Raw genomic sequence first — 21961 nt, 5'->3', positions numbered from 1 at the left:
TAAGACTCAAGTGTCACGTAGAATAGAATAGAATAGGAAAGAATAGAATAGAATAGAATAGAATAGAATTTGTATTTGTATTTGTATTTATTAGATTTGTATGCTGCCCCTCTCCGAAGACTCGGGGCGGCTAACAACAATATAAAAAGACAATGTAGAATAGAATAGAATAGAATTCTATGAATGTAGGTCAGTACTTTTGTTGTAAAGCCTTAGTAAAAATCGAACAAGTCTGAATGTTTCCACCTTCTTTCTCTTTGCTTCATCAAACTAGAGAGGTCTCCTCTGAAACATTTACTACTTTCCTGGACTAGGTCCTCTTTTAGCTGACTGTTCTCTCAATAGTGACCATTCCTCCAATACTTCAATGCCATTTCCTCTGCCACCCCCAACTTAGGAACAATTGTGTCAACCCCAAATCAACTTATACTAAGTCAACAGGAATTCTAATTATTATTTTTGTTTTGGTGACATCTTTGAGTCAATTTCAATAGTTTGGATTCCTGGACAAGTCTATGATATTTTCTTGGCAACAATTTCAGAGGTGGTTCACGATTACTACTTTCCACAACTCACTCTCTCTTCTGGTTTCTAGCTGACTAGGTTATTATTATTATTATTACTATTATTATTATTATTAATTAGATTTGTATGCCGCACCTCTCCACAGACTTGGGGCGGATCACAGCAATCATAAGAACAATATATAGTAACAAATCTAATATTAAAATCTAAAATAACAATTTTACATTAAAAAGCCTAAAAACTCCAGTATATAAAAAACATACACACAAGCATATCATACATAAAGCTACATAGGCAAGGGGGAGATGTCTCAGTTGCCCCATGTCTGATGGCAGAGGTGGGTTTTAAGAAGTTTACGAAAGGTAAGGAGGGTGGGGGCAGTCCTAATCTCTGGGGGGAGCTGGTTCCAGAGGGTCGGGGCCGCCACAGAGAAGGTTCTTCCCCTGGGCCCCGCCAAACGACATTGTTTAGTCGATGGGACCCAGAGAAGGCCAACTCTGTGGGACCTAACCGGCCACTGGGATTCGTGCGGCAGAAGGCGGTCCCGGAGATATTCTGGTCCGATGCCATGAAGGGCTTTATAGGTCATAACCAACACTTTGAATTGTGACCGGAAACTGATCGGCAACCAATGCAGACTGCGGAGTGTTGGGAGTAACATGGGCATACTTTGAGAAGTCCATGATTGCTCTCGCAGCTGCATTCTGCACGACCTGAAGTTTCCGAACAATCTTCAAAGGTAGCCCCATGTAGAGAGCATTACAGTAGTCGAACCTCGAGGTGATGAGGGCATGAGTGACCATGAGCAGTGACTCAGGTCAATTCCAACGCCACCACTGAGCAGGTCGAGTTCATTTAATTGTGCACGATGGAGTCTGTTTGGGAATAAATGGATGCTAAAGGGTTATTATAAGGCTTTTCCATGTTCCCACGACATATCGGCCTCTCCAGTGACCCAGGAACAGGAGTTTGAACTCAGAGAATCGAAGGCGGTACTTCTGACATTCCAAGATGTTTTTTAAGAAAAGGTCCCTTTGAAAAAGAGAACCAGGTATAAACTACCAGACCATTACAATCATCTTTATTTCCATGGAATTCAGATAAAATAAACATTTTAGCAAGACGCAACAAGTTCAGCACTTTATTGGAAGGTCTGGAGGTGCACTCACTTCTAAAATAAAGAGTAAGATAAGCTGGGCTGGCAGAAGGCAGCCTGATAGAAGGTCAAGTAGTAGAGAGAAAGTTTATCTTCCAAGGTATCCACTTATATCCTGCCTTTATTATTTTTATAAATAACGTAATGCAGCAAACCTACCTAATACTCTTCCTTCTTCCTGTTTTCTCCACAACAACAACACTATGGGGTGAGTTGGGATGAGGGAGGATCTGCCCCCAAATTACCTACACAATTACCTTCATAAGAGGAAACTTGAACTCATAGTCTCCTAGTTTCTGGCCTGGTTAGTACTCTAACCACTAGATCAGTGATGTTCTAATTATGTTCTCTCTGTCTATCAATGTCTGTCTGCCTACCTGTCAATATCAATATCAACTTTATTTGATTAGTCAATCGACCATATCAAAGCGAGGAAAAGGACCACATCGGTCATCATAAAACTGTGACTGGTTAAAATGCAATAAAATTGACTAAAATAGAGGGAATTTGAATAAATAATAAGTTAAAATGCAGTATAATATGCTAAAATTGAGTAGTAAAACATGAGAATATAACTCGTGCAAAGGATTATATTAAACAAATCTAAGATACTGATATAAAATATTCTTAAGTGAGTTCATCTCCTTTGCATGCCACCCCAATATGTTCTATAAAACGTATTCTCATCTGAACAGCCCTGACTATAAACTTAGCGGTTCTAGAAACTACATATATATTTGTACCCTGAAGAAAATATGATAATTGTTTATTACAGTCCCAGTGTATGATTTTGTCAAGTAAGGGCTGTAAATACTGAGGTCTTACTGAGGAGTATAGTTTACAATTGAGTAGCACATGTGCAATGTCTTCTATTTCTGGTGCACTGCAAATGCATGTTCTCTCAAAATATGGTACTTGGTGGAATCGTCCATATTTGACCATAGATCAGTGACGATGAACCTAGGGCATGTCAACCTCGAGCCTGGTGAGATTCGAACTGCTAAATTGCAGGCAGCCGGCAGGCAGCAGAAGTAGCAAAAGTAGCCTGCAGTACCGAACTCTAACCACTATGCCACCACTGCTCAGCCAACCCACTGACCGGGAGATATTTTAACCAGCAACAAAGAACATTGGCTAGATCTTTTACATGGGATTTTTTGCTTAGTCCATTAAAATCCTTTATGTTCCACTGATTAAAAAACTTCCCTGCAATTCCTTTTTTTAAAAAAATAATAATAACTAAGGCTTCAAGATGCAGGAGGTGAATGTACCCCAGAATAGTTGCTAGGAAAGAGGAGCATTATCAGGGCTGAGTTGTTGCCAGTTTACAGTCCAGGGGAAGATGTTGCTCAGCGCTGGCAGGAGACACATTCTGATAAATGACCACAACCTAAAGAAACAAAGAGCAAAAGTTTAGGACCATTTTTGTGTGTGTGCATGCAACCTTATTCCACAGCTCAAAACAGAACTCCTCAGCTTTCCAACAGCCTTTGGATATTGGTTCCATTGATCTTTGCAGAAGCATAAAGACAGCACTGTCTCTCTTTAAAGCAGCTGAATCCTTTTCTGATTGATTGATTGATTGATTGATTGGTTGGTTGGTTGGTTGGGTGGGTGGGTGGGTGGGTGATTGGTTGGTTGGTTGGTTGGTTGGTTGGTTGGTTGGTTGGTTGGTTGGTTTGATTGATTGATTGATTGATTGATTGATTGATTGATTAGATTTGTATGCCACCCCTCTCCGAAGAGTCAGGGTGGCTCACAACAACAGAAACAATACAAATCCAAAATTGAAACAATTTAAAACCCATTAATATAAAAAACAATCATACATCTCATACATAGAAACATAGAAGACTGACGGCAGAAAAAGACCTCATGATCCATCTAGTCTGCCCTTATACTACTTTCTGTATTTTATCTTAGGATGGATCTATGTTTATCCCAGGCATGTTTAAATTCAGTTACTGTGGATTTACCAACCACCTCTGCTGGAAGTTTGTTCCAAGGATCTACTACTCTTTCAGTAAAATAATATTTTCTCACGTTGCTTTTGATCTTTCCCCCAACCAACTTCAGATTGTGTCCCCTTGTTCTTGTGTTCACTTTCCTATTAAAAACACTTCCCTCCTGGACCTTATTTAACCCTTTAACATATACAAACCATACATAAAGCGGAAACGGCCCAGGGGAATCAATTTCCCCATGCCTGACGACAGAGGTGAGTTTTAAGGAGTTTGTGAAAGGCAAGGAGGGTGGGGGCAATCCTAATCTCCGGGGGGAGTTGATTCCAGGGGGTTGGGGCTGCCACAGAGAAGGCTCTTCCCCTGGATCCCGCCAGATGACATTTTTTCGTCGACGGGACCCGGGGAAGGCCAACTCTGTGATTTGCTTAGATGGTTAGAGCTGCCTCCAAAGACTCAGAAAAAGATGCAGCTGCTTAAAGGCATTAACAAGAGCTGTTGGGTGTCACAGGTTTCAAAGCATCTCTCTGGAATTCAGTCTGAAGTGCTAACTGGACCGTGTGCTGATTAGACACTCATTATTTGGGTGGTAAGAACCTTACATTGTCTTCTGCCAATCAGCTGGAATTTGAGCTGAGATTTATAAGGTGGTTTGCTGCCTTAGGTTTCACACAATATGAGAATCTGCCCACTACCATATATTGATAAGGCAGGTTTGCAATAGAGTGTATGGGTAAAGCCAAATTATTCTTCATACACACCCAGTGCAATATGTGAACGAACCCCATCTTGGAAAACTTTAGCATCAATCTTTCACCTTTGTTGCCAATGGCATTTACTTGAAGCCATAGTATACAGTGGTACCTCGACATACAAGTTTAATTCGTTCCAGACCCGAGCTCGTAAGTCGATCAACTCGTATCTGGAACAAATGCCTTTAGACTTTGTTTTTCATGCCGAGATAACTGGAAGCAAGGAGATTCTTGCGCCATCTAGTGGAAGCTCGGCTTGTATCCCGAATTTGAGCTCGGGTGTCGAACAGAAATTTCGCTCGTGTCCCGGCTCGTAACTTGGAATACTCGCATGTGGAGCATCTCGTATCTAGAGGTACCACTGTATGTTGCTTTATCTTTTTTCTTTAATAATGCAATTCAGTGCCTGTGTTTAACATGTAACAAAACAGTCAGATCTGCAATAATAATAATAATAATAATAATAATAATAATAATAATAATAATAATAATAATAATAATACTTTAATGACATCCCCCCCAATGCCTTGCAGAATAGAATCTGGGCAACAGAATGGAGCTGGGTGTATGCTGCCCGGATGCCCTTCTTGTGACCAATATAGCAGGTTTTTTTCCCTAGCAGATATATTCACATTGTTCCCAGAGAGAGAAGTACCTGCCTCTACCTAGGATCAAACTCACAGCCTCCTGATTGTGAGGCGAGTTGTGAGGCGGGAGCTCCACCTCTAAGCCATTGCACCACTCATCTGCAAAATTAAATGTGGTTGTAAGCTCTCTAGGCCTTAGCTTTTTTCACTCTCCTCTGGGGTCCAAATGGCACCCATCACAACTCATGCCAAAATAACCTCCATAAAGATTTTATCTTTTTAATGATCGTCTCTAAAACATGACACTTGCAGGAGAGTAACTCAGAACCTCCCTACCTTAGTACTCAACTACTTCAAAACTTGTTGAATTTGCTATTTGACACACTTTGAGCTGAAAATGTTGTCCCAGTATTCAGTGTTTGTTTAGTACTTGATGTGCTGTGATAGGAAGAGAGGAACAGCTGCAGAGAACAGACAGGAAGTCGGCCATGTTGGGAAGGTCGCTACAAAAGGAGGGTGACAACCACAGAGGATGGACAGGAAGTTGGCCATGCTGAGAAGGTCTCTGTAAAAGGAGGGGGAGAACCACAGAGGATGGACAGGAAATCGGCCATTTTGGGAAGATTGCTTCAAAAGGAAGGGGACTACCACAGAGGGCAGACAGGAAATCGGCCATGTTGGGAAGGTCACTGCAAAAGGAGGGGGACAACCACAGAGGATGGACAGGAAGTCGGCCATGTTGGGAAGGTCACTGCAAAAGGAGGGGGACGACCACAGAGGATGGACAGGAAGTCGGCCATGTTGGGAAGGTCACTGCAAAAGGAGGGGGACAACCACAGAGGATGGACAGGAAATCGGCCATGTTGGGAAGGTCACTGCAAAAGGAGGGGGACAACCACAGAGGATGGACAGGAAGTCGGCCATGTTGGGAAGGTTGCTGCAAAAGGAGGGGGACAACCACAGAGGATGGACAGGAAGTCGGCCATGCTGGAAAGGTTGCTGCAAAAGGAGGGAGACAACCACAGAGGATGGACAGGAAGTCGGCCATGTTGGGAAGGTCGCTGCAAAAGGAGGGGGACAACCACAGAGGGCAGACAGGAAGTCGGCCATGTTGGGAAGGTTGCTGCAAAAGGAGGGGGACAACCACAGAGGGCAGACAGGAAATCGGCCATGCTGGGAAGGTCACTGCAAAAGGAGGGGGACAACCACAGAGGATGGACAGGAAGTCGGCCATGTTGGGAAGGTTGCTGCAAAAGGAGGGGGACAACCACAGAGGGCAGACAGGAAATCGGCCATGCTGGGAAGGTCACTGCAAAAGGAGGGGGACAACCACAGAGGATGGACAGGAAGTCGGCCATGCTGGGAAGGTCACTGCAAAAGGAGGGGGACAACCACAGAGGGCAGACAGGAAGTCGGCCATGTTGGGAAGGTCGCTGCAAAAGGAGGGGGACAACCACAGAGGGCAGACAGGAAGTCGGCCATGTTGGGAAGGTCGCTGCAAAAGGAGGGGGACAACCACAGAGGGCAGACAGGAAATCGGCCATGCTGGGAAGGTCACTGCAAAAGGAGGGTGACAACCACAGAGGATGGACAGGAAATCAGCCATTTTAGGAAGGTTGCTTCAAAAGGAGGGGGACAACCACAGAGGGAGGACAGGAAATTGGCCATATTGGGAAGGTTGCTTCAAAAGGAGGGGGACTACCACAGAGGGAGGACAGGAAATTGGCCATATTGGGAAGGTCACTGACATAGGAAAAGGGACAGACAGAAAGTTCTTCCCATCCAAAACAAAGGGTGATAAGTCACATGGTTTGTTTAGGACTAATTCTTTTTTAGTACATATTGCACCTCCTGAAACCAATTACAGTGATACCTCGTCTTACAAACCCCTCGTCATACAAACTTTTCGAGATACAAACCCGGGGTTTAAGATTTTTTTGCCTCTTCTTCCAAACTATTTCCACCTCACAAACCCACCGCTGCCACTGGGATGCCCCACCTCCGGACTTCTGTTGCCAGCGAAGCACCCATTTTTGTGCTGCTGGGATTCCCCTGAGGCTCCCCTCCAAGGGAAACCCCACCTCCAGACTTCCGTGTTTTTGCGATGCTGCAGGGGAATCCCAGCAGCACAAAAACAGGTGCTTCGCTGGCAACGGAAGTCCGGAGGTGGGGTTTCCCATGGAGGGGAGCCTCAGCAAAATCGCAGCATCGCAAAAACACGGAAGTCTGGAGGTGGGGTTTCGAGGACCTCCGTGTTTTTGCGATGCTGCAATTTCGCTGAGGCTCCCCTCCATGGGAAACCCCACCTCCGGACTTCCGTTGCCAGCGAAGCACCTGTTTTTGCACTGCTGGGATTCCCCTGCTGGGATTCCCCTGCAGCATCACAAAAACACGGAAGTCCGGAGGTGGGGTTTCCCATGCAGGGGAGCCTCAGGGAAATCCCAGCAGCGCAAAAATGGGGGCTTCGGCTGGCAAAAGGGGTGAGTTTTGGGCTTGCACGCATTAATCGCTTTTCCATTGATTCCTATGGGAAACATTGTTTCGTCTTATAAACTTTTCACCTTACAAACCTTGACCCGGAACCAATTAAGTTCGTTAGACGAGGTATCACTGTACTGCCAAATACCAAGGTACCACTGCATGTGAAAACTAGCCTGAGGTCAGGAGGCAAAAGCAAGCGAGATCATCCTATCCAATGTAAAGCCTTCCAATCCGACTATTCCATATTATTCAACCAAATATCAGAAATCCATGTTCCTCAAACCATTTCCCTTGATTAGCTACCCATCATCCTTTGGAAATCTTACTTTGTCGGGGAGGGAATTTCGGCAAAGCATCTTACATCCAAAAGAGGCAACTGAGATGGTGAGGCAAAACTCCAGGGCGGTGAACAGAGTAAGAATAATCAGTATTCCTCTGCCGATATCCTATCAATGAAGCAGAAAAGTAACACATCCAATTTTATACACACAGCCACATTTATCTCCAATTCTAGAGTAAGGAAGGTGACCTGGATGTCATAGGTAGGAACTATTTCCTAGTTCATAAGGGAATTGAGTATTATTCAATTCAATTCAATTTATTAGATTTGTATGCCGCCCCTCTCCGAAGACTCGGGGCGGCTCACAACAACGATAAAAACAATATTATAATGGCACAAATCTAATATTAAACATAACTAAAAACCCTATCATAATTAAAAACCAAACAGCACATACATACCAAACATAAATTAAATTAAGCCTGGGGGAAAGATGTCTCAAATCCCCCATGCCTGGCGGTATAGGTGGGTCTTGAGTAGTTTACGGAAGGCAACGGGGGTGGGAACAGTTCTAATCTCCGGGGGGAGTTGATTCCAGAGGGCCGGGGCCACCACAGAGTAGGCTCTTCCCCTGGGGCCCGCCAGACGACATTGTTTAGTTGACGGGACCCCGAGAAGGCCAACTCTGTGGGACCTTATCGGCCGCTGGGATTCGTGCAGTAGCAGGCGGTTCCGGAGGTACTTTGGTCCAATGCCATGTAGGGCTTTAAAGGTCATGACCAACACTTTGAATTGTGACCAGAAACTGATCGGCAGCCAATGCAGGCCACGGAGTGTTGTAGATTATTATTTTCTTTGGTCCGAAACAGAAGAAAAGTTGGAAGGGACCTTGGAAATCTTCTAGTCCAGTGATGGCGAACCTTTTTTCCCCTCAGGCACATGTGAGAGTGCACAGACCCATAATTCAATGCCAGGGGAGGGTAAAAACAGCTTCTCCCATCCCCCGGAGGCCCTCTGGAGGCTGGAAACGGCCTGCTTCTCAACTTCTGGTGGGCCCAGTAGGCTTGTGTTTTGCCCTTCCCAGGCTCCAAAGGCTGGGGAGGTAAAAACACCCTCCTCCATCCCCCTGGAGGCTCTCTGAAAGCCAAAAATGCCTACCCAGAGCCTCTATGTGAGCCAAAAATCAGCTGGCTGGCACATACATGCACATTGAGCTGAGCTAGGGCAATGGCTCGCGTGCCAGCAGATATGGCTCCGTGTGCCACCTGTGGCACCCGTGCCATAGGTTCGCCATCATCATTCTAGTCCAACCTCTGCTCCAGCAGGAATCCCTATACCATTCCAGACAAGTGGTTGTCCAACCTCTTCTTAAAAACCTCCTCTGTTGGCGCATCCACAACTTCTGGAGGCAAGGTCTCCCCCTGATTAATTGTTTTATCAGGAAATTCCCCCTTAGTTCTAGGTTACTTTTCTCTGTCTATTGTTTCTTGTCCTGAATTCTCACACTTTGGAAAATAGGCTGACCCCATCTCTTTCTTTCTAGCAGCCCCATAGATATTGGGGGCAATGAGTTAACATTTGGAATGTTATAGAATAGAATAGAATAGAATAGAATAGAATAGAATAGAATTTTATTGGCCAAGTGTGATTGGACACACAAGGAATTTGTCTTGGTGCATATGTTCTCAGCGTACATAAAAGAAAAAGTGACATTTGTCAAGAATCATGTGGTACAACACTTAATGATTGTCATAGGGGTCAAATAAGCAATGAAGAAGCAATATTAATAAAAATCTTAGGATATAAGCAACAAGTTACAGTCATACAGTCAACATGGGAGGAAATGGGTGATAGGAATGATGAGAAAAACTAGTAGAATAGAAGTGCAGATTTAGTAGAAAGTCTGACAGTGTTGAGGGAATTATTTGTTTAGTAGAGTGATGGCCATGGCCTTCATTTTTCTCTCCAATGGTTCAATTATCAGCGGCATCTTAGCATTCTAAACAATGAGGTAACATTTGAAAGTAGCCCAAGCAAGTACAAGTAGAGCCCAATCAGACTATTTGGGGCCAGTATTTCTTTTTTCTCTACTACACATAAATATGTAACAAAACGGTGACTGTACTGTTAGAATTGCCACCTTGCAACCTTGGCCATCTCTACGGATAGCCCTGGTATGTATCCTTTGGAAAGATTGGGCAACAGTATACAGTGTTCCCTCGATTTTCGCGGGTTCGAACTTTGCGAACAGCCTATACCACGGTTTTTGAAAAAATATTAATTAAAAAATACTTCGCGTTTTTTTCCCTATACCATGGTTTTTCCCACCCAATGACATCATATGTCATCGCCAAACTAATTTGCAAATAAATAACAAAAATAATAATTATTGTTAATAAGTAATTATGTTTATAAATATCAGGATCACTAAGTGTCTTACTCAATGGTGAGTACCAGTAATAATGGTGAGTAAATGGTTGCTAAGGGAATGGGAAATGGTAATTTAGGGGTTTTAAAGTGTTAAGGGAAGGCTTGGGATACTGTCCATAGCCAAAAATGGTGTATTTACTTCTGCATCTCTACTTCGCGGAAATTCGACTTTCGCGGGCGGTCTCGGAACGCATCCCCCGCGGAAATCGAGGGAACACTGTAATACCCAAATTCTAGAAGTCCTATGGCAGTGATGGCAAATTGTTTTTTCCTCGGGTGGTGGGAGAGCACAGATGTGCACTATTGCACAAGCGTGAGTGCCCACACCCATAATTCAATGCCTGGGGAAGGCAAAAACAGCTTCCCCCACCCACAGAGGCCCTCTGGAGGCCGGAAATGGCCTGTTTCCCAACTTCTGGTGGGCCCAGTAGGCTCATGTTTTGCCCTCCCCAGGCTCCAAAGGCTTCTCTGGAGCAGGGTGAGGTTAAAAAACCCCTCTCCTGTCCCCCCAGAGGCTCTCTGGAAGCCAAAAACGCCCTCCCAGAGCCTCTGTGTGAGCCAAAAATCAGGTGGCCGGCACACACATGCATGTTGGAGCTGAGCTAGGGCAACTGCTCACGTGCCAGCAGATATGGCTCCGCATGCCACCTGTGCCATAAGTTCCCCATCACTGTCCTGTGGTAGTAACCTTGACGTGGTTAAAACTCTACTTGGGATATTTTTAGATCTCCTCCGAAAGAGATACATGCCCACTTAAAGTCCACTATTCATTTATTTTCCCCATCTCTGCCCTGTTGAAAACCAACTTCTTACGGATGAATGTGGGAAGGTCACATGTTTATTGTATAAAAGGACATACCTGGTTTGAATTACACTTTTTCTGAAATTCTTTTTCAAAATAATGGCAGTCCGAAGGCAAATAGAATCTAAAGAGAACACTGAAGCTGACAAAGAGGGCTGCCAGGCCCAAACCAGCTGCTACGGTACTTAACACATTCAGGGCCACCATGCTTTGCACCTAGAGGAGACAAAATAAATCAATAAACATTCACACAAACACAGAGAGAGAGAGAGAGATGGGGGGGCTGGCTGTGATGCAGCTGAGATTTCTCTGATGATGATACCCAGTTATACATCTCCACCCCATGTCCAGTCAACGAAGCAGTGGAAGTGATGTGCCGGTGCCTGGAGGCTGTTGGGGTCTGGATGGGTGTCAACAAACTCAAACTCAACCCAGATAAGATGGAGTGGCTGTGGGTCTTGCCTCCCAGGGACAATTCCATCTGTCCGTCCATTACCCTGGGGGGAGAATCATTGACCCCCTCAGAGAGGGTTCGCAACTTGGCCGTCCTCCTCAATCCACAGCTCACATTAGAGAAACATCTTTCAGCTGTGGCGAGGGGGGCGTTCGCCCAGGTTCGCCTGGTGCACCAGTTACGACCCTATTTGGACCGGGATCCTCCAGGTGCAGGGTTTCTGGTTATAGCCACGGTCGTCACTTTTTCTCGCATGGATTATTTACCACAGGCATCCTGGGATTCCAAGCAGCTGCCACAGCTAAGGATCCGGAGATTATGTACTGGAGGGAAAACAAAACAATGTCGGTTGGCGGGCCCCAGGGGAAGAGCCTTCTCTGTGGCGGCCCCGACCCTCTGGAACCAACTCCCCCCGGAGATTAGAACTGCCCCTACTCTCCTTGCCTTTCGTAAGCTCCTTAAGACCCACCTTTGTCGTCAGGCATGGGGGAACTGAGACATCTCCCCCGGGCATGTACAATTTATGAATGGTATGTCTGTCTGTATGTTTGTTTAGAAAATGGGGTTTTTAAAATATTTCTAAACTGTAATTCAGATTTGTTGTAAATTGTTTCACTTTGTTGTGAGCCGCCCCGAGTCTGCGGAGAGGGGCGACATACAAATCAAATCAAATCAATAAATGAATGAATGAATGAATGAATGAATGAATGAATGAGTGAGTGAGTGAGTGAGTAAGTAAGTAAGTAAGTAAGTAAGTAAGTAAACAAACAAATATAAATATAAATATAAATATAAATATAAATATAAATATAAATATAAATATAAATATAAATATAAATATAAATATAAATATAAATATAAATATAAATATAAATATAAATATAAATATAAATATAAATATAAATATAAATATAAATATAAATATAAATATAAATATAAATATAAATATAAATATAAATATAAATATAAATATAAATATAAATATAAATATAAATATAAATATAAATATAAATATAAATATAAATATAAATATAAATATAAATAAATGTGAACCACTATGGCTCTATCCCCCGAGAATCCGTGTCGCTTCGCCTGGTCTACCCAACGTGAAGAGGAAACATTGGCCCAGCATGACTTCGGCCCAATCTACCCAGTGCAAAGAGGAAACATGCCAACAGTTTGGGGAGGGGCATCAAGCCGGCCACACCCACCCACTCGGCCACGCCCACCCACTCGGCCACACCTACCCCCCCACCCCGAGGTCAACCACAGTCCTGATGTGGCCCTCAATGAAATCGAGTTGGACATCCCTGGTGTAAAATTACCAAGATTCCACACCAATAGGGCATCCATATAAGAAGATAGAAAATTTCCCCTCCACCAATTATGTGGAGCAGCATCCCAAAAATAATTTGCAGCAATCCTATGAATACTTGTATGATCTGCAAAGAGAGAGAGAGAAAATAAATCAAGCACCTTCACTTCCAACTCGCACAGCACAAATCAGAGCAACAGGAGGGAAGCGAGAGGCAGGCCAAAGGCTATGTAAATTTTATACCTTTTCTCCACCTCCCCGCAATTATTTTTTTTGAATGTTAGTAAAATAAAGAATATCTATTTATACATGCAATTCACCTGTGGTTTAGTTTAGTTTCAGTTTTGTTTTATTAGATTTGTATGCCGCCCCTTTCCGGCTCACAACAACAGCAATACAATATACAAAGTACAAATCCAATATAAGTTAAAAGCAATTTAAAACCCCTAAATATTTAAAAAAACGATCATTACTGCACAATCATACCGTTCTCATATATTACAGTCAGGAAAAAAGGTGGTGCTGGGGGGACAAGATAGTTATTCCCCCTCCGTGCCTGGCGGCATAGATAGGTTTTCAACATCTTGTGGAAAGCGGGAAGAGTAGGGGCAGTTCGAATCTCCGGGGGGAGTTGATTCCAGAGGGCTGGGGCCGCCACAGAGAAGGCTCTTCCCCTGGGTCCCGCCAAACGGCACTGTTTAGTCGACGGGACCCGGAGAAGGCCAACTCTGTGGGACCTGATTGGCCTCTGGGATTCGTGCGGCAGAAGGCGGTCCCGGAGGTATTCCGGTTGCTACAACCTTCCCACGGTCAGAGATATTCAGGAGTAGGGAACCAATAGAACTCCAGATGTTGCTGAACTACAACTTGTAGCATCTCCCAGCACTGGTAAGTGGTTTTATCACTGCTGTATTGTTCAATAATCACTGGAGAACCTATTTTTTCATGTCATGTTAGCCACTGGCCAGTAGGAGGCACTACACAATCAGTTTCATCTTTGTAGGGACTCATCAGGCATTCTCATGTTCAAGCCTTTTTCATATGTATATGTATAAAAAGGTAAAGATTCCCTTCGCATTTATTATCTATTATCTATTATCTATTATCTATTATCTATTATCTATTATCTATTATCTATTATCTATTATCTATTATCTATTATCTATTATCTATTATCTATTATCTATTATCTATTATCTATTATCTATTATCTATTATCTATTATCTATTATCTATTATCTATTATCTATTATCTATTATCTATTATCTATTATTTATTAATTTTTTATTTGTTTGTTTGTTTGTTTATTTATTTATTATATTTATTTATTTATTATATGTATTTATTTATTTAATTGTTTGGTCAAGTACATGTTGGTGGTATACAAAGATATAATAATATTTATATACATGATACTAGTAAAAGAGAAACGAGTTCTCTTTTACTAGTTGCTAGTTGTTCCCGACTCTAGGGGGCAGTGCTCATCTCCGTTTCAAAGCCGAAGAGCCAGACCTCTCCATGGTCAGGTGGCTGGCATGACTAAATGCCACCAAGGTGGTCTCCATTTTTCTACTTGCATTTTTACATGCTTTCGAACTGTTAGGTTGGCAGAAGCTGGGACAAGTAATGGGAGCTCACAAGATTTGAACCACTGAACTGGTGTCCTTTTGACCAACGAGCTCAGCGACTTAGCCACTGAGCCACTATGTTCCTTTATGTATATCCAAAAGGAATCTGGAAGGACTTGAGCAGCCTTTAAGGACAAATAATAAAATATATGCATATGTATATGTATACGTATGAGCCTCTGTTCCTTCCAGGAGATCAATTCTAACAGGCTTCTATCTTTCCCAGGTCAGTAGAAAGGGGATCCAGATTGTTTGGGGTGCTGACTCTGTAAACCACTTATAGTGCTATTTTAAAAGGAAGATAAATACAAGGGATTTTGGAGTTCATTTTATTTTTCCGGGCCTCATGCTATGGGCCTCACCTTCTCTTAAGTGGGAGAGGTTTATTTAGTTTTTAGACGTTATATTAGCTGGCGAATAAAACAAATGGTTCAATAATTTTCATATTCTTCATCCAAAAACGGTGGAAGTTCTTAAGCAAAGATTTAATGAACTCAATCTGTATGGTCTGGAGGACAGAAGGGAAAGGGGGGGACGTGATCAAAACATTTAAATATGTTAAAGGGTTAAATTATACCAATTTAGTCTATGAGTCTATGGAGAGGGGTGGCATACAAATTTAATAAATTTTTTAAAAAAAGGTTCAGGAGAGAAGAGTTTTTAACAAGAAAGTGAACACAAGAACAAGGGGGCACTATCTGAGGTTAGTTGGGGGAAAGATTAGAAGTAACGTGCGAAAATATTATTTTACTGAAAGGATAGTAGATGCTTGGAACAAACTTCCAGCAGACGTGGTTGGTTGGTAAATAATAATAATAATAATAATAATAATAATAATAATAATAATAATAATTTATTAGATTTGTATGCCGACCCTCTCCGAAGACAGCAACTGAATTTAAACATGCCTGGGATAAACATATATCCATCGTAAGATAAAATACAGGAAATAGTATAAGGGCAGACTAGATGGACCATGAGGTCTTTTTCTGCCGTCGGTCTTCTATGTTTCTATATGTACGTAACAAAGAATCCTCGTGGTCCTATTGCAACAGAATATTCATTCCATTCATCTCCATACTCACCCCCAGTGCCAGAGGTTCACCCCGATAAAACTTTTTCAGCGGGACTGGAAAATCGGTCTGAGCGACATAAGGAAGAGACCCCACATTCATGTCCACAGGGTGAGCATCCATGCTGGGCTTCACAAGAAGGGGAGTCCTTTAGGCCGTCAAAGTTAGCAAGGCTGGGGACCGTGGAAAGGAAGGATAAAAGAGAGAGGATAATAAAACAGAGTGTCTTACAAAATATACAACATATGATCCCCATTATTAATCTCCCAGTCCTCAATATTTAGGCTTGGCATCAGGAAGCGCCAGAAGAAATGCATTTCACAGTATCTTTCATCTTTTGTTTGCGACGTTTGCTTTCACCTACAATAGCGGACAAGGACCTAGTGGCTACATTTTCCTAAGGTGGAAATGCAGTTATTTTATTTTATTTTATTTTATTTTATTATGTTTTATTGTATTATGTTTTATTGTATTATGTTTTATTTTATTATGTTTTAATTTAATTTAATTTAATTTAATTTAGTTTAGTAATTTAATTTAATTTAATTTAATTTAATTTAATTTAATTTAATTTAATTTAATTTAATTTAATTTAATTTAATTTAATTTAATTTAATTTAATTTAATTTAATTTAATTTAATTTAATTTAATTTAATTTAATTTAATTTAATTTAATTTAATTTAATTTAATTTAATTTAATTTAATTTAATTTAATTTAATTTATGTATTTGTTTGCTTGCTTGCTTGCTTGCTTGCTTGCTTGCTTGCTTGCTTGCTTGCTTGCTTGCTTGCTTGCTTGCTTGCTTGCTTGCTTGCTTGCTTGCTTGCTTGCTTGCTTGCTTGCTTGCTTGCTTATTTATTGGATTTGTATGCCGCCCCTCTTCGCAGACTCGGGGCGGCTAACAACAGCAACAAAAACAAAATGTAAATCCAATCCTAAAAATATCTAAAAAAAACCCTTATTCGTAAAACCAAACATACATACATACAAACAAGCATACCATGCATAAATTGTAAAGGCTTAGGGGGAAGGAATATCTCAGTTCCCCCATGCCTGATGGCAGAGATGGGTTTTTAGGAGCTTACGAAAGGCGAGGAGGGTGGGGGCAATTCTAATCTCCGGGGGGACTTGGTTCCAGAGGGTCGGGGCCGCCACAGAGAAGGCTCTTCCCTTGGGCCCCGCCAAATGACATTGTTTTGTTGACGGGACCCGGAGAAGGCCCACTCTGTGGGACCTAACCGGTCGCTGGGATTTGTGCGGCAGAAGGTGGAGGATTTGGGGAATCCTCGCAGCGAGACTCTCCTCTCTTTGGGACAAGAGCAAGGAGATACTCTTCCATCTACAGCTGGGGTCTTAAACTGGCAGCCCACGTGATTGCAGACTACACTGAAAAGTGCCATTCGTATCAAACTCGGGCCGCACTAACATTAAATTTTGATATTGAGTGGGGGCCGCAAACTATTGTCCCAAGGGCCACAGTTGGCCCACGGGCCGCGGGTTTGAGACCCTTGTTCTAAACGGTGTGTGACTGTACATTTGTCTGAGATTAAGGAACATTAAGAAAAGTCTCCTCTGAAGACCAACCTGGTTTGTTCACTGCACAAACTGAACCTTTGTGATTTGCAAACCAGTTTAGGGTTTGGTGAAAGTAGGACCGACAGCTTTTTCAAAGCTAGTTTATTTATTAAGTGTTCTGTCTGGGTCCCCCCAGACGCCAACACCAACCAAAAAGAGTATCCAGACACACTGGTAAAAAGCAAAGGCAGTTTATATCATTCAAAGCAAACACAGGTAATAAAAACTGTTCTTACAGACAGGAACACTATGAAGCTTCACAGAGGTTTCACGAAGGCCAGGCAATAAAACAGGATTCTTGCTGGCAAAAACAATGCTGGAGATAATAAAACCCACGCCTCCCCCAAGTCTTCCAGACTTCTAGGCCACAAGCCAAGATCAGAGACGCCGAGAATCGAAGCAAGGTCACAGGACTCCCAATTGATAACTCTCCACAAGACTGTAAGGGCGGGCCTGCCTTTTCAACCCTGCTGAGGAGAACCACACCCAAACCCAGCTGTTGCCAATTCAGGGATGGAAATACCTTTCTAATTGGCCCCGTCTTTGAGCTGCTCGTCGCTGCCTCATGTCTATTATAGCCTGTGCGTCTTCATCCAATGAATCCAGGCTACTAGCTGGGGAGAGCCCCCCCCCCCGGGGGTCTCAGGCTGCTCTCCCTCCTCCTCTTCCTGATGTTCCTCTCCCCCGTCTGCCTGGTCCTCCCCCTCCTGTTCACTGTCCTCCTCCTCTGGGCATGGATCCGGCAGAGATCCAGCCGGTCCCTGAGGAGCCTCAGGCTGAATCACAACATTAAGAAAATTTAGATAGCCATCCAATTCACTCCCAATAACTCCAGGTAGCTTATAATGATAGATAGGAATCTAATTAATGCGTTCAATGCAGCTTCTATCAAGAGCCAAACAAATTGATAGCAGGAGAGCCTTGGTTTCATAACAGAGCAAATACAGGAAGCATTTTTAAAAAACAAAAACATTTCCTGGGATCAGGTTACAAGCTGCAATGATGCATTCAAAACAACAACTTTTGTCTATCCCAGGTCCCGACTGGATAGGTAGCTAAAAATTCCAAATCCAGTTTATAAACATCTGGCTGACCGTGCAACCAACCTTCATCATCATCACAAACTGACTACAAGCAGCAGCATGACAACGTAGCAACAATGGTGCATTGGAAGATCTGCAAGAAATATCGTTTGCCTGTAAGCAAGAACTGGTGAGACCATAAAAACGGAAAGTGAAACCCATGGAAAATGAAGAAGTTAAATTGCTCTGGGACTTAAAAATTCAAAGAGATGGGCACCTGCCATATAGCACTCCAGACTATAAGGAAGACAAAAAAAACCTGTGGATAGTGGATGTGGTGGTGCCTGGAGACAGCAGAAGAGAAAGAACTGGAAAAGGTAACAAAATACAAAGACCTACAAATAGAAATAGAATGACTGTGGTGAAGGCAAGCAAGGGTAGTTCCAATAGTAACAGGTGCCTTGGTTGCAATCCCAAAATAATAGGAGCACCATTTGAACACCATAGGCATTTTTATTATTATTATTATTATTATTATTATTATTATTATTATTATTATTTATTAGATTTGTATGCCGCCCCTCTCCGCATTGCCAAATTTGCCATCAGGGAATCATTCCATTTACTTGGAACAGCTTCCCTCCTGCACGGATATCTGGTAACACCATCAAACATCCTTATCTGCTCATTTATTTATTTATTTATTTATTTATTTATTTATTGGAGTTGTATGCCGCCCCTCTCCGTGGACTCGGGGCGGCTAACAACAGTGTCAAAAAACAGAATGTAAAAATCCAATACAACAACTAAAAACCCTTGTTATAAAACCAATCATACATACAAACATACCATGCATAAATTGTAGAAGCCTAGGGGGAAAGATTATCTTAATTCCCCCATGCCTGACGGCAGAGGTGGGTTTTGAGGAGCTTACGAAAGGCAAGGAGGGTGGGGGCTATTCTAATCTCTGGGGGGAGTTGGTTCCAGAGGGTCGGGGCCGCCACAGAGAAGGCTCTTCCCCTGGGCCCCGCCAACCGACATTGTTTAGTAGATCCTTGTTAAGGACTCGATAAATTGACAAAAATGCCAAATCCTGAAACAACAACAATATAGAGAAGGAATAAGCTAAGATGCCAGTCTTACTATTCATGCCAAATTCATGTTTATGGTATGGAGACAATGCAACAATTCAGGACATTGGATTAAGCACACCCCACTAAAGTCAGATTTATTTCAAGGATGTCTTCCAACTGATACAAATACAATACTGTACATATGAAAAGTTAAACCTAACCTAACACTAAAATTGATAATTAAAACCCCTATAATATAATAAAATCCTCATAATATAAAAACATTCATTCAACAGCAATCACACAATCACATCTATGGCTGGAGCAAGATGTTAAGCTCAACGGGCATGTGTGTGCCAGCCAGATGATTTTTGGCTTGACTGAGGCTCCGGGAGGGCGGTTTTGGCTTACAGAGAGCTTTCAGGGGATGGGGGAGGGCGTTCCGACCCTCCCCCTGCTCCAGGGAAGCCTTAGGAGTCTGTGGAGGATGAAATATGAGCCTACTGGGACCACCAGAAGTAGGAAAACAGGCTGTTTCTGGCCTCCAGATGGCCTTGGGGGCTGGGGAAGCTGTTTTTGTCCTCCCCAGGCATTGAATAATAATAATAATAATAATAATAATAATAATAATAATAATAATAATAATAATAATAATAATAAAATCCCAGTGGTACAGTGCCAAAGGATCTCAGCGGACAGTTGAAAACCATCACAACTGACAAAATCTCCATCTGTCAATTGCAAAAGGCCGCTTTACTGGGATCGGCAAACATAATTCGCCGCTACATCACGCAGCCCTAGGTGCTTGGGAAGCGCCCGACTGGTGATGAAATACAAAATCCAGCATAGTGATCTCATTTGCTGTGTTGTACTGACATAATAATAATAATAATAATAATAATAATAATAATAATAATAATAAATTTATTGTCATTGTCAAAACAACGAATTGTCATTGGCAGCGAAAGTCATGTGACACCCGGAGACCAGTCCCACCATACATAAAATTTAAAAATAGAATAAAAAATAGAATAAAATGTCCCACCCACTACATTATGGATGTGGGCACTCGCACATGGGTGATAAGTGCATGCCCATGCTTTTTCAGGACCCGAGGATAAAAAAAGGTTAGCTATTACTGGTGTAGGGTCTCCTGCTTGGGGGGGGAGAAGGGTTGGAATAGATGACCTACAAGGTCCCTTCCAAGTCTGTTCATCTGTATCTGTATCTAGATGCCCTGGAGCTTCTCCACCCTAGACGCCAGCACTTCAGAGACTGAACTTCCTCAATCCAGACACACACACACACACAAACACAACCCGCGACAGTTTGGCTTCCGTGGGACCTCTCAACTGGATTTGACGCAACACCCTCAACGCTCTTACTCCATCCAACTGCTTGCGAAGCAGAGGCTGCGTCGCGCCAGCGATGGAGCTCGGAAACGCGCTGACCCAAACAAACCCAAGCGAAAGAAAGAAAGAAAATAAGGAAGGAAGGAAAGAAAGAAAGAAAGAAAGAAAGAAAGAAAGAAAGAAAGAAAGAAAGAAAGAAAGAAAGAAAGAAAGAAATCCAGTTTTTAAAAGTCAACAGATTTTTGAGAACATCGCCCGAACCGCGGCTGCTGCGGCGTTCGATCCAACAAGTGAAAGCTAAACACACACACACAGCCGTCTACCGCGCCGAGTGCGGGTTGCTCAGCCGCGAAAAGCAGGAAATGGGCTTCTCCACAAAGCAACGGCGCTCTCCGCGCGTAAATACGCGCGCCGCTCGGATCTGGCCGAAAGACGCGCAAGCATTCGATCCAAAACCAGCGACTCCTTGCGACCTCCTGCAGCCCGGCAAGCCCCTTTCCCTGCCCACCCATTCCCGCCCCCCCAGCGGTTCCGAAAGGAAGAAGAGAAGCGAGCCAGCCGCCTCCCTTCCCGCCCTTCCCTGCCCTTTGGAGTTGAGGCTGACCCATCCGCTCCAGCTAAGCTCGGCTCGGTTCGGCTTGGCAGCGCCCCCGTCTTCTCGTCCGGCCCGGCCGTTGCTGAACCGCGGAGCTGAGCGTTGCCTGAGGCCCGCCCGGGAAGGAAGAGGTGATTCACCCAGGCGGATTGTCATCGGCAGGCGGGCTTTCCCCCCTCCTTCCTTTCCCGTCTCCCGTGAGAGTCGAGCCAGCAACCTGAGCTGCGAGGAAGCAGAGCCCGGAGGCTTCTCCAACGCCAGGTTCAAAGAAGCCGATATTGGTCCTCTCGCTTCTGTTTAGCAATACTGTTACAGTGAGCTTTTTGAGTGTACATTATCAGAGAAAAGTATACCTAGGTCCTTAACAAAGTGAGGGTCATCTGCTAGATCAATGCCACCTAGCTTATACTTGACATTCTAATTACCTTTACCAATATGTAAGACGCAGCATTTATTAATCAAAATTTGAAATTGCCAAATAGATGACCCTTCAGGCGCATAGTAGACATCACTTTGCAAAACAACAGAATTTTCTGTATACTGTAGCTCCCTTTTTTGAAATATTACCATTTGGCAGACGGTACAGGATAATAAAAACAAGGACAAATAGACTGAAAAAAACTTCTATCCCTGGGCAGTAACCATATTGAATTCTACAATATTAATGCAATATCAGGGGCTTTCGATTCAATTGCATAGAACGTGAAGGATGTGTATTTGTGCTTTATTTTTATAGTTATAATGCACACTGAAAGTGACATTTAATTTCATTGCATCAGATGCAGTGACAATAAAGTAAACTAAACTAATTTTACATCATCAGCAAAAAGAATGCAAATGTGTTTAAGTTGATCACATAAATCGTTGATATATAGAGCAAGAAAAGTGGGGGGCGC

General features: G+C 43.0%; 1 protein-coding gene across 3 annotated transcripts; it reads right to left on the bottom strand.

The window, feature by feature from the left end:
• Positions 1-1589: 1589 nt before the first annotated feature.
• On the bottom strand, positions 1590-21271 carry LOC139173991 (membrane-spanning 4-domains subfamily A member 15-like). Of its 3 annotated transcripts, none has more exons than XM_070763982.1 (7): positions 21075-21271; positions 15458-15618; positions 12754-12870; positions 11695-11751; positions 11032-11190; positions 7789-7908; positions 1590-3071 (listed from the first exon to the last, which is right to left on the bottom strand). In XM_070763982.1, the coding sequence occupies exons 2-7, from the start codon at positions 15566-15568 to the stop codon at positions 2985-2987; spliced, it is 651 nt and encodes a 216-aa protein (XP_070620083.1). In that variant the 5' UTR covers positions 15569-15618; positions 21075-21271; the 3' UTR covers positions 1590-2984. The 3 variants fall into 3 exon arrangements, with proteins under 3 accessions (XP_070620083.1, XP_070620084.1, XP_070620086.1); XM_070763983.1 differs by lacking the exon at positions 21075-21271 and adding an exon at positions 17547-18148; XM_070763985.1 differs by lacking the exon at positions 12754-12870 and having other exon boundaries at positions 21075-21262.
• Positions 21272-21961: the final 690 nt, after the last annotated feature.

The sequence above is a fragment of the Erythrolamprus reginae genome, chromosome 11 (assembly GCF_031021105.1).
Source record: "Erythrolamprus reginae isolate rEryReg1 chromosome 11, rEryReg1.hap1, whole genome shotgun sequence".
Taxonomy (NCBI): domain Eukaryota; kingdom Metazoa; phylum Chordata; class Lepidosauria; order Squamata; family Dipsadidae; genus Erythrolamprus; species Erythrolamprus reginae.
Note: the sequence above shows the minus strand (reverse complement) of the source record. Positions and strands in the feature narration are given on the sequence as shown.